The sequence below is a fragment of the Ochotona princeps genome, chromosome 5, assembly GCF_030435755.1.
Source record: "Ochotona princeps isolate mOchPri1 chromosome 5, mOchPri1.hap1, whole genome shotgun sequence".
Lineage (NCBI taxonomy): Eukaryota > Metazoa > Chordata > Mammalia > Lagomorpha > Ochotonidae > Ochotona > Ochotona princeps.
Window position 1 is genome coordinate 71,459,720 of NC_080836.1, and position 12,859 is coordinate 71,472,578.

At 45.7% G+C, this 12,859-nt stretch overlaps 1 protein-coding gene across 1 annotated transcript in view; it reads left to right on the top strand.

Annotated features, from left to right (window-relative positions):
• SLC39A10 (solute carrier family 39 member 10) overlaps positions 1–12,859 on the top strand; it is a 55,803-nt gene that overhangs the window by 18,138 nt on the left and 24,806 nt on the right. The window contains exons 2-3 of the mRNA XM_004576962.3: positions 3,104–4,122; positions 10,928–11,135. Coding sequence (XP_004577019.2) covers positions 3,115–4,122; positions 10,928–11,135 — 1,216 coding nt within the window. The 5' untranslated portion in view covers positions 3,104–3,114. The remainder of the gene's footprint in view (positions 1–3,103; positions 4,123–10,927; positions 11,136–12,859) is intronic.

The following is a 12,859-nucleotide window of genomic DNA, read 5'->3' on the forward strand; positions in this document are numbered from 1 at the left end:
AAAAAAATAAAATAAATCTTAAAAAAAAAAAACCCCAGTCAGTTGGATCACAAGCACCTAGTAATCTGGACTTGAACTGGGCATTACTGTTTGGCACATGGGCATCCATTAAACACAACACCTACCCTCCTAACTTAATATCTTTTGATTGCATGTAGTCATTCCCATACATCTTAGAAACTTGTCTACTCTCCTAAAATGCTTCTTCCAGTTTCCCACTCATTTTTTTTCGTTAGGTTGTCTCGTAGCTTTCGTATTGATTTGCAGGAGTTCCTTATGTGTTATTAATTATACATTGTGTTAGTTTTGTATTAATCTGTATCTTAGTTTCTCTGTTTCTTAATGAACATATTTTTAAAAATTGAATTCTACTGATATTTGGATTTATTTCATTTATTTGAAAGTTACAGAGGGTGAGAGAGAGATCTTGTATCCACTGGTTCATTCCTCAAATGGCTGCAATAGTTAAACTGCATCCAGGTCTCCCGTGGGAGTGGCAGAGACCCAAACAGTTGGATCTACTATTTTCTACTCTTTTCCCAGGCATGTTGGCAGGGAGCTGGATGGGAGGCAGAGCATCTGGGCTTCCACATGGCGCTCTGCTGGCAGTGTCAGCTGTAACAACCTGTGCCGTTACTGCCTCGAGAGCTTTCATACACTATCAGTGTTTAACTTTCTGTGTGTTCTGTCTTGGAGGATCTAGTTTTCCAAATCTAGATTTGTGCTTTCCAGTATAGTGGCTATACATGGCTGTTGAACATTTGAAATACAGTTACTTTGGATTAAGATTTACTGTAAGTATAAAATGCATGTCAGATTTCAAAGATATCAATTAAAAGGAACATAAAATAATTCTCAAAATCGATTGCACTTTTTGGAAATAATGAGATAGCTAGAAGATAATCAGTTTATTCTAGAAAATTTCAAAATCATGATTAGCTCAGATTATGTTTCTGAATTCTAGGGATACGCTGTGCAGTCTCCCACGCGGGTACAGAGGCCCGAGTGTGGGGGCCGTCTGCACCACTTTGCCAGGTGCCTTAACGGGGGCTGGAGTGGAAGTGGAAGTGGAGCAGCCAGGGCGTGAGCTGCTGTGCATATGAGCTTCTGCACAGAATGCCAGCCCTGTTTTTTTTTTTTTTTTAAAGATTTTATTATTATTGGAAAGCCGGATATACAGAGAGGCGGAGAGACAGAGAGGAAGATCTTCCGTCCAATGTTTCACTCCCCAAGTGAGCCGCAATGGGCCGGTGCTGCGCCGATCCGATGCCGGGAACCAGGAAACTCCTCCAGGTCTCCCACATGGGTGCAGTGTCCCAAAGCCTTGGGCCGTCTTCAACTGCTTTCTCAGGCCACAAGCAGGGAGCTGGATGGGAAGTGGAGCTGCTGGGATTAGAACCGGCGCCCATATGGGATCCCGGGGCTTTCAAGGCGAGGACTTTAGCCACTAGGCCATGCCGCCAGGCCCCTGGTTTTTGTTTTTTAATATGGAAATATAACTGGCCAGGTGGCAGGATAAAGAAATTTTTTTTCTGCTTTTAGACTCTGTTTTGTTCCCTTGGTTTATTTGTTAACAAGAAACATGAAATGCCAAGCTGTCTTTATTAATAGGTAGAGCAAGTGCTTCTATTTTGTTACTCAAGACTGTCCTAGCCAAATTTGGCTTGCTTTATTCTCGTGTAAACATTAAAAATAACTCATCGAGTTTTACATAATAACTTCTGGGATTTTTATTGGGGTTGTATCATTCTGTAGCCCATTTGATCATAAGCATGATACAGGCTTTAATTTCCCTAGGTTTTTAATGTCTCTAATATGGGATTCTTTTCTATATAAAGGTCTTTATAAAAATATTTATTTTATTATTTTTATTGAAAAGTTAGATATGCAGAGAGGAGGAGAGACAGAGAGGAAGATCTTCTGTCCACTGATTCACTCCCCAAGCGGCGACAATGGCCAAAGCTGAACTGATCTGAAGCCAGGAGCTTCTTCTCCAGGTCTCCCACATGGGTGCAGGGTCCCAAGGCATTGGGCCGTCCTCGACTGCTTTCCCAGGCCACAAGCAGGGAGCTGGATGGGAAACGAGGCTGCCAGGATTAGAACTGGCGCCCATATGGGATCTCAACGCATGAAAGGTGAGGGCTTTAATCACTAGTCTACTACACTGGGCCCATAAAGGTCTTTTTAAACAAGACTTATTCATTTGTTTCAAAGGCGGAGTGACACTAGTGGTGCAGGGCTTGGGGCAGAGACATCTTCATCTGATGGTTCACTTTCCTAATGGCTGTGATTGTTGGGGCAGAGCCAGGCCAGAGCTGGAACCTGGAACTCCATCCAGTCTCCCACAGGAGTGTCATGGGCCCAAGTGCTTGTTTCACCATCTGCTGCTTTCGCAGGCACATTAGCAGGGAGCTGGAGCTGAAGTGGAGCAACTGGGGACTTGAAGCAGCACTCATGTGGGATGCCACAAGCTGTGGCTTAACCCACTGTGCTACAATGACAGCTCCTACCTAAGGTCTCAGACGTAGCTAAGAGCTACTGTAAATGGTATTGTTCTCTGATTTTATAGTCTGGTTATTGCTAGCATGCACAAAACAAGTAAGTGTTGGTTGTTTTCCTTAAATTTAGTACTGAATGATTAATTCTAGTAAACTCCATTTGATTATGTTAATTTTACTCTTCCCCCCCCCCCCGCTTCTTTAAATATTTTACTATTTTGTTTCTTCTTTACGTACTGTATTGATCAGGCCCTCCAGGGCAGGGCCCAGTAGTCTTTTTGTAGAGGGACAAGCAGGAAGGAAGCTAACAGTTCCTCTGTGACTGTGCAGATTCCTTCATGGTTTGCTTAGGGGGTCCCAAGTGGTAGTGAGAGTGCCCTTAGTTACGTGTGTTCATTTGAAGGGCTTTATGCACTTTTGATGAAATGAAGGGGGTCAGTTTTATGAGGAGTTGGGGAGAAGAATGATTTATAGCAGTGAAAAAAAAAAAAGAAAAAAACAGTAAGACATCTTGGTAACTGCTGGAAAGGTTGGGATTCTTTTGCATTTGCCTGGGCAAAAATGCTCGTCTGTAATGCTTGTCTCTCTCTTTTTAATCTATCCAGGAAAAATAGAAATGAAGGTACATATGCACACAAAATTTTGCCTCATTTGTTTGCTGACATTTATTTTTCATCATTGCAACCATTGCCATGAGGACCATGACCACGGCCCTGAAGAGTTTCACAGGCACCATCATGGGATGACGGAATTGGAGCCAAGCAAATTTTCAGTGCAGGATGCTGAAAATGAAAAAAAGTACTATATTGAAAAACTTTTTGCCCGTTACGGTGAAAATGGAAGATTATCCTTTTTTGGTCTGGAGAAACTTTTAACAAACTTGGGCCTTGGAGAGATTAAAGTAGTTGAGATTAATCATGAGGACCTTGGCCACGATCATGTTTCTCACTTAGATATTTTGGCGGTTCAAGAGGGAAAGCACTTCCACTCACATAACCACCAGCATTCCCATGATCATTTAAATTCAGAAAATGAAACTGTGACCAGCGTTTCCACAAAACGAAACCATAAATGTGACCCAGAGAAAGAGACCGTTGAAGTGTCTGTGAAATCCGACGATAAGCACACACGTGAACACAGTCATCGCGCACACCATCGCCATCGTTTGCATCATCACCTTGACCGAAACGTGACCCGCCATTTTTATAATGATTCCGTTGGCCACAGAGAGCGTGGGGAGCCTAGACATGAACCTTCAACAGAGACCAACAAAACACGGGCCCAGTCTGACATCAGGCCGCTGAAAGGAAGGAAGAAGAACAAGGAGAAAAACAATGAAAATTCTGAAGTTAACACACCTGGTTTTTCCCCTATCCATGGTCAGGGTGAACAGTCCGAGCACAATCGAGTCCACAAACCCGATCGCGTACAAAGCGTGGGTCATTCTCACGGACACCTAGAGCACAGTGGCCATGATCCTGGTCACGGACGCCAAGATGCTGATCCTGATAACGAAGGGGAGCCCCGACACACAAGGAAGCGAGAAGCACCGCATGTAAAAAAAAGTGCAGTTTACCCAGCTGCTAGTCACAAGGACCATAATGAAGATGACCGTCAACATGAAGTGAGTATTAAAGGATGAACTGTGCTTGCATTGTGTCTCAGATAATAGTGAAGCGTTTCAGATGAAGAGAAGATTAACAGAGGTTAATGGTTAGTCAAGTTCAAATGTGTTTCCATATAGAATATTAGCGAACGTTCCTGAGAATCAAAGCCAGTATAAAGATTTTTAAAATTTGGGTTTTCGTATGCATTATTTTTTTAATTTTAAATTTTATTTTTAGTATTGTTTACATAGTTGAGGGATGCATGCCCACATGGGCCTCCAGTTAGGGTGGGGAGGATTGGGGTGTGGAGGAGGGTTATGTGGGACAAATGTCTTTTTTATAATCCTGGTGTGCAGTGGGCAGCTGGGGAAGAGAGGACTGCTTTCTCGCTGTCTGGCTACATCAGCGCCCACCCAGGAATGGGGAAACAGTCATGACGCCTTAGAGATTCTGAGGCGGAATGTGAGGAAGAATGTTCCAAGAATGAATGTTTAAGTAGTTGGTTTTAATAGTTCTGAGGCATTGTTGACTTCATCGGACCAGAATTGAGAAAAATCTTCCCAAGGTCTGTTGGCTGATCAAATCCTTCTCAGTGTGCATCCATAGACCCAGAGGCGTGCTGCAAAGCTTGGCCAGAGGAGTTGTCCATCCTGTTCGGCTTTCCATCCTCTGTCAAGGGACTCAGCTTCTTCTGCTGACCTAGATGCTGTCATGCCCCACATGTGCATCTGGGCATGCTGTCCACAGCACGGGTATCAGCAGCTAAGGAGGCCTAGTCCCAATACATGTTCCCCAAGGTCAGACCACATACCTTGTGATTTACCCTGTGGCCGGGTTTTGAGTACAATAATCTAGTTGGGGAGTCTGCCAAGGAGCCTTGCTTGGGAACTTTACTCTTGTATGTGCCAGCTAGGTCCAGTCCCTTACCTGAACCAGCCAGCACACATACCAGTGGATGCAACTGCCTGGTCAGTTCCAACCTCGGCCCCAACTCTCATAGGAACTCCCAACCCAGCCCAGATCCTACAGGCCCAGTCTTCATGCACAGCAGTGGGTGCTATGACCTGGTTGAGGCAACCCCCAACAACTCCCACCAGGCCTACCCCCAGCCCCAGTTTTTTGCATGTGCTGTGGGCTAGCCTGGTCCAGCCTGCATCAGATCTCTCCCTCATGCATAGCCACTGGTGCTACAGCTTACCTCAGCCTTACCCGCCCCCAGACTCAGCCCACACATATGCTGACAGGTGCTGCCACCTTGACCGGTCTGGCCGTCCCCAAGCCCTGGTCTCTTGCTCACCAGCAGGAACTGCAGCCCAGTGGGGGAATGCGCACAGTTCCATTATCAGGCTTGTTCCCTGCCACAAATCTCGCAAGTATTGGTGAGTTCTGTGGTCCTGCTTGACATTTCCAGTCTGGGTAATAAGGCCTAATGCAACCCGTTCCACACCCATTCTGGTCTCATGAGCACCAGTGGGTGCAGCATCCTTGTCCAGTCCAGCCTACCTACCCCAGCTCTCAAATTCACCAGTGGGAGCTGCATCCTAGCAGGGGAGACCCTAAAATTCCCCTGCTAGGCCCATTCCTAGCCCCAGATTGACCCATCCTGGCATTACCCACACGTAGACTCAGCTCTTGCTGGCATGTGTTGCAGCCTAGCACAGCTAGGCATGGCCCATACCCTGTCCTGGCTGTTGTGCCAATGGGTGTTGTAGCCTGGTCTGGCCAGGCTGTCCCCAGACCCAGCTGACACAAATGCTACAGCCGTGCCTGGCCTGGCCTGGTCCTGGCGCAGGTTCTGTGCCCTCCATTCCCTCCCCCCTTGGAGATGTGGCCTAGGAAGGGAGTTTTCAAAGTTCCCCTACCAGGCCTGTTCCCAGCTCCAGTTCTCATACATGCTGGCAGGTGCTGCAGCACTGCTTGGCATGGTCTACCCTCACTCCCAGCCTTTGCACATGCTGCAGCCTCACCTTGCCCAGCCTCCTCCCAACCCCAGCTCCCATGAGTATCAGGTGGTTTCCTATCATGGATTCCATGTTCCAGCCTTGATTGGCCCATCACCCTCCCCAGCTATCATGCAAACCAGCTGATGCTACAGTCCCACAGAGGTGAGCTCACAAGTCGGTTATGAAATCTGACCCCAGATCCAGTTTGCTCACGTTCTAATAGGTGCTGCTGCCCAGCCTGACATGTCCTACCCCCTACCCCAACACTTGTGGGCAGATCCTGTGGCCCAATCCAGCCAGGCATGCCTCCCAGCCCCAGCTTTCATGTGTGTCCAGCAGGTGGCTGGTGATGTCACTTAGCCCATCCCAGGTCTTCCATGTGGGTAGGTGCCTTGGCCTGACTCAACATGCCCTCCACTTTCCCCACATCTAAACTATCCCATCTCAGCTCCCTCACCTACCTGTGAATGCAGTGCTTCTATTCCTGGAAGCTCCCAGAAGTCACTCCTCCACTGTCAAATAAACCCTCCGCTGCTCCTGCTCCAGCATGTCCCCAGGTCCCCTTCCCCAGGCAGTCTGCTGCCTGGGCACATGGGTGACAGGTTCCAACCTGGCGTTCCTTGCCATTCCCATGTATCTTTTTTTTTTTTTTAAAGAAGCAACTACACTGGCACACTGGTATAGTTAACACAAATTTGGCATTAACCAGGCCCCAAATGCCTGCCAGCTATCGGTTGCGCTTTTCCGAGCAGTGTAACACTTGCCTTATATAAGGCAACCTAGGCAGTTCAGTTGTCTGCAGCTAGGGCCATGTGTATTATTTGTTTGTTTATGTTCTATAGTTCAAATTCCTTAAATCTCACTGTTAAGTGTTATTAGAAATGTTTTCTGTGCTTTAATTCTGCATTATAACTTCTTCCCAAGGTAGTATTCATTTTTTTCCCCACATTCTTCTGTTACCATTAACTGGCTTCTAGATATTTGAAAATTCTTTTTTTTTTTTTTTGGTCAATCCTCTAGGCCATCGATTGGGCCCCACAAACACTTTTTTTTTCCACTTATTTTTTTTTATTGATTACATTATATTTCTTGACTGAATTTTTTTTTTTTTTTGCTTTATTGTATTCTTGTTGACAATCTTTACATAGTTAATTACGGTAAAAAAAAAAAAAGGTTCAGGGGGTATAGGGAAGTGGGTAATACTATTATGTCCATATTGTTTCCATCATGTATCTGAGGTAAACGGGGATATTGAGGGAGAAGCCCCACCTGGTTTCCCGCCCACCCCAAGTCCCGGATGTGGGGCATGCTCTGAGATATTTGCTCAAGTGGGTTTAATAGTTCTCCAATTATGAATCGCTGCCAGTTTCGCTCGATGAGGTCGTCCACTGATTGACACAGTCCATCATAAAGTCTTCGTTTGCCCCGTATTTCGCTGCCAACATATAGCTGAGATGAATGATTGACCTGTTCTGTCTTCTGTCTTTTCTTGGCTAGGGTTCTGAGTCCAGCAGTTCGATTGGGGAGATCTCCAAGGAAACCTTGAGGTATTCCCAGACCAGATTCTTGTATGTTCTAGCAAGCACAGGGCCCGGCACAGTCCATCACCACAATCAGCTGGTGGTTGCAATTGCTGTGTTGGTTCTGTTTTCAGTCCCGACTTGCACTGGAACCAATGGGTGTTGCAGTCCAGTCTGGTTCTGCCCAGCACATACTCGGCCCTTACATCAACCAGTGGGAGCTGCAGCCTAGTCGGGGCGACCCACAATAACCCCCATCAGGCCCGCCCCCTACCCTGGTTTGCCAGTATGTGTAGCAGTAGACCAGTCTGTCCCCCATCCCATTTGGCTCTTGTACTTGTCAATGGGTATTAAAGCTTAGTTCCATCTAACCATCTCAACTATCCAGCCCTCACAGATGTTGTTGAGTGCCTTTCTGTCTAGCCACCCCAGCCCCCGTCCTAGTTTTCATGCCCTCCCGTGGGAGTAGTGACCCAAGAGGGGGGAACCCACTTTTTCCCTCCCAGGTCTCTCAGTCTCGGTTTATGCACTATTTAGGTGGTTCTGTGATTTGACTTGACAGAATTAGCCCCCAGTGCTAGCTTCTGCCAGCTGATGCTGCGGCTAAGCCCGAACATCCCTCACCCACTCTAATTTATGCTTGCACCAGCAGGAATAATCAGCCCAGCCTGGTTTTTCCCTGATCTAGTCCACATGCGGCGCACAGGTGTTGCAGCCTTGCTTAGTCTGGTCTGTCCCCATCCCAGTCCAAACTCTCCAGTGGGAGTAGCTGTCCGGTGAGGGGACCAGCCCCTTAATCCCCCTCGCCGGCTCTGCCCCTCCCTTCCTGGATCTCGTGCGTGCTGGTTGGGTGCTGCAGTCACATCCAGTACAGGCAACCTCACCCTAGCATTGCATATTGTGCACTGGTTTTGTCGCGACCAAACCCGGCTCGACCCATACTCTGTTCTGGTTTTCGGATTTGCCAGTGGATGACATGAACTGATTCAGCCTGGTCTGCCCCCAACCCATGCCAAATGTATGCCAGTGGGAAACTTTCCATGGCCTGTTCTGAGCTGTTTCCTACCATGCTTCTTGCGCTTACCTGCAGAGACTGTGTCCTGCCAGAGGAGTTGCCCAGGCTCCTCCATCAGAATCTCTCCCAATGCCAGATTTTGCGCATACCAGGGGGTCCTTGAGCCAACCCTACTCAGTTCACCTCATGTCCTAGCAGGAACAGTGGCTTTTCCCGGCTGGCTTTCACCCTTTTCTGGTTCTTGTTGTTGGATGCTTCAGCCCAGCCATGGCTCGTCCATACCCACATACAGCTCACACATGGCTCAGTAGGGGGTTGAGACCCAGCCTAGTCAGTCCCACATCTACCCTGGTTCTCCATGACACCAGATGGTGTTGGGGTCTGGCCTGGCTTAGTGCATCCATTCCCAGCCCACACTAGTGCCAAGGGAGATAACAACTGTTTCCTAGATAGAACGCAGCCCCCATTCCAGCACACGCGCCCCCTTGGTGGGAACCTCAACCCTGTTAGGGTGTCCAGCTAGGGGAACTTGTATTTCCACAGGGTTGGGCCCACACAACCCCATAGAGTCTACCCCCAGACCAAGTTCTCTCGCGTGCTGGATACAGTCTTGACCCTGCCAAATGTGACCACTCCACCAAACAGTTGGGTAATGGTACCCATCACTGCCAAAGAGGCCTCCATCCGTAGTATTGGTGTGGCCTGGTGTGTGACGATTAGTGATGTTCTAGGCAAACAGGCCATTTCTGTATTCCGAATTGGGTTGGTATATCTGACTAACCGTAATTGTCTCCTGGGTATTTCCCTCCAAACCACCAGGTCTCAGTCACCACGCATGCCTAAACTTCCATGACCCTGACACTGGGAATCACCCAAGATTCACTACTCACCTACACTAAAATTGGACTTAGTCATGGATGTCCCCAGGCAGCACACATATCTTAAAGAACCCCAGAGCAGGCCGCTGGGCGGCCAGCAGGCAAAACCTGGCACCACATGGTGCACTGGCTGCCCTGGGTGAGGCCGAGGACTTGTTCACTGCCTTGCGGCAGTGTCTTTGGCATGAGCCCCCAGCATTGGGTCCGACCCGGCAGGGGCACCCCCCACAGCCGCCACACTGTGAGGAGCGGCACCTGCCCCCAAACCCAAGGCCCGCAGCCCTCCCAAACTCACCTAGCCACAAGATATTAGCAGCTGGGCAGAGCTAGGATTTTTAACCCAGTTCCCAAGTTCCCTCATGGTGCACTTACCCTGAGGAAAGAGCTCTCTTGGGTCCTGGGGGAAGCCGAGGACTCGTTCACTGCCTTGCGGCAGTGTCTTTGGCGTGAGCCCCCAACATTGGGTCCGATCCGGCAGGGGCACCCCCCACAGCCGCCACACTGTGAGGAGTGGCACTTGCCCCCAAACCCAAGGCCAGAACCCCGCAAACACTTTTTAAAAATATGAATTAAGGCCTTAGTGTACTTTTTTTTTAACCATAGTGTACTTTTAAGTGTGCTCCTGTTACTGCTGACATTTTTGGATCTTTGTTGGTAATAAACAGATCTTATTGTTATGTTTCTTCTTTGTCTTAAACCTGTGAGGTCTGCATCATTGACCTTTTATTGGGATTCTCACAGGTGTGATTCATGTAGGCTTTTGTCACAGCATCTTTCAAAATGTTCTACACATTGAATAGGATCTCATTGCATTTGGGATCTGAGCAGAATTGTGTGTGTGTGTGTGTGCGTGCAGTAGACAATCTAGTGAAATAACAAGTCAGTGAAGAGGCATGCAGCAGGGTGGGTACGTGTGGAACAAGGCACTGTGCCATCTCTCCTTTACCTTCATTTTAGGTGTTTATTTTTCCTGGATGGTTGATCTAAAGGTGTTTTCTGTTTTGGTTTTGAAATACTGGTGGGTGAAGCTACCCTTATTCATCTTTCAGAATTTTCCCATTTAATATTCTTTTATAGTACCTATGGCAGTAAAAATGTCCACTGTTGTCTAATTTTAGCACTTCTTGTAAGGATTTCAAGTCATTGATGTTTATAATTTGTTAGGTTGTGGTTTTTCTCATCCCATAAGAATCTTGGGAATACAAGATAACAACTTGGCTTGTGTGGATTGGAGCAGAAAAATGATTAAATCCCATAATCAGTCTGAAATAGTCTAGTTGAATGTATCTCATATTAATTCTTATATAAATTATTTTATTAATATACATTCTTTTATTTGCAATAGATACCTGTATGTAGCAGATTATTTTCCCACTAATGATTAGAGTACTTTTAGTTCTGGAATGATTGATTTTACTGAATAGTTGGATACTCTTGTTTAACCTGTTTTATCAATTTCCTTGCAGTGTTTGAATGTCACTCAGTTGTTAAAATACTATGGCCATGGTGCCAACTCTCCCATCTCACCGGATCTTTTTACATATCTCTGCCCTGCACTGTTATATCAAATCGACAGCCGACTTTGTATTGAACATTTTGACAAACTGTTAGTTGAAGACTTAAATAAGGATAAAAATTTGGCTCCTGAAGATAAAGCAAACATTGGGGCATCAGGTAGGAAAGAGTTTTGTTTTATCGCTTTAAAATTATGCCTGTTCCTTAAAACAAAAAATCAGTTGGAAAATGCCTCCAGATTGTTAACTTCTTTCTATTTTGACTTTAAATGTGTTTTTTGTCAGGTTTAGATATGCATGTTTAGAAGTATTTAGGAAAGACAGAAAGTGTCATCCATGTTACTCATTTCTTCTGGCATTACAGATGGATATTTTGCTATGAAAGGCGAATGAGATTAAATGTGTAGTTTGTAAAAATATAGAAATCAAGGAAGCCCTGATTAAAATTATTTGGTGTTATCATTACTTAATATCAGGAGTTGTGGAATTCAGGTGAGAAATATTATTAAAATTTCACAGTAAGGGAAGCCAGTGTGGTTGAACTCTAGCCAGTGAGTCAGACATGCTGAATGATTGGGTAATGAACTTCATCACCAGGTGTTGAGCTTCAGGACAGATAAAGCAGACTCTTTCCTAACCTCCAAGGCTCTTTTCTCTCCATATCCACTTTTATTTATAGAGAATGTCTCACTTAATATTTCAAAAATCTATTCCACACAAATTTGTTCCTCTTATTGGATCTCAGTTGTTATCGCAATTTTTTCCTTGACAAAATCTGGAACTATATCTCTACCTTGTCCTGCATATCATCTGTTTTGAAGTCCATTGGAGTTTAACCGTCTTCCAACTCCGTACACAATGCATCATTGTCTTGAGTCAGCGCCTTCTTGGGGTTTTATTTGAATTGTTGAAAATACTTCATAACCTTCTTTGCTCGTGTGCTTGTGTCACTTGCAAGGCATCATTATCGTTTATCATTCTAAAATGCAAATGAGATCCTCTAACAGCTGTTTCTTTATAGTAAAATTGTTAAATCATTTTTATCTTATTTAACAAAGACTTCTTGCATTCAATATTCTATATTTAATTCATTTATTCCTCACGAGGATGTTGATGTTAACCAATAACATTCCCAAGATCTCAGAGCTATCCATGGTAATGCTGGTATTCAACCCTATGCAGATTAAACATGTTGCTCTATATGTGCTAAATAGTTTATGTTGTTTTCTCCAAATAAATCGCTATGCCAATAAAGGGCACATGGGAATTGTCCTCGGAAATTTCATGGAAAATATATGCTCTGTGAACACTATGTATTGATTTAAAATTTTTTTGTACCAAAGCTGTTGTCGTCGTCTTCTTCCTCCTCCTCTTCTTCTTCCTCCTCTTCCTCTTCTTCCTCTTCCTCTTGTTCTTGTTCTTGTTGTTGTTCTTCTTTTTTAAGGTATATTTAGTCTTGTTTGAAAGGCAGATCTCACAGAGAGGAGCGATGCTAGAGAGATCTTCCACCTGCTTGGTCACTCCCCAAATGGCCACCTTGGCCAGAGCCAAGCTGGTTGACGTTGTGTGTCAGGAGCTTCCAGGTCTCTCCTGGTTACAGGGGCCCAAGGGCCTGAGGCAGCTTCTGTCTTCCCAGGCCGTGAGCAGAGGGCTGGAATGGAAGTAGAGTATCTGGGAAAGGAAGCGGTGCCCATGTGGGATGCCGGTGCCACAGCCGTTGTGCCAGCCCCAACTATCTTCTTTTTAATTCCATTTTTCTGTGAGCTTTTTGAAATTGCCTTGAATGCTTCTTGTTTTTATATATGAAGAAAACTGAGGAATGGAAAAAATTAACGGACAGATTGCCTCACTTAAAACTAATAGGTTTTGGACCCAGCTCTTTAG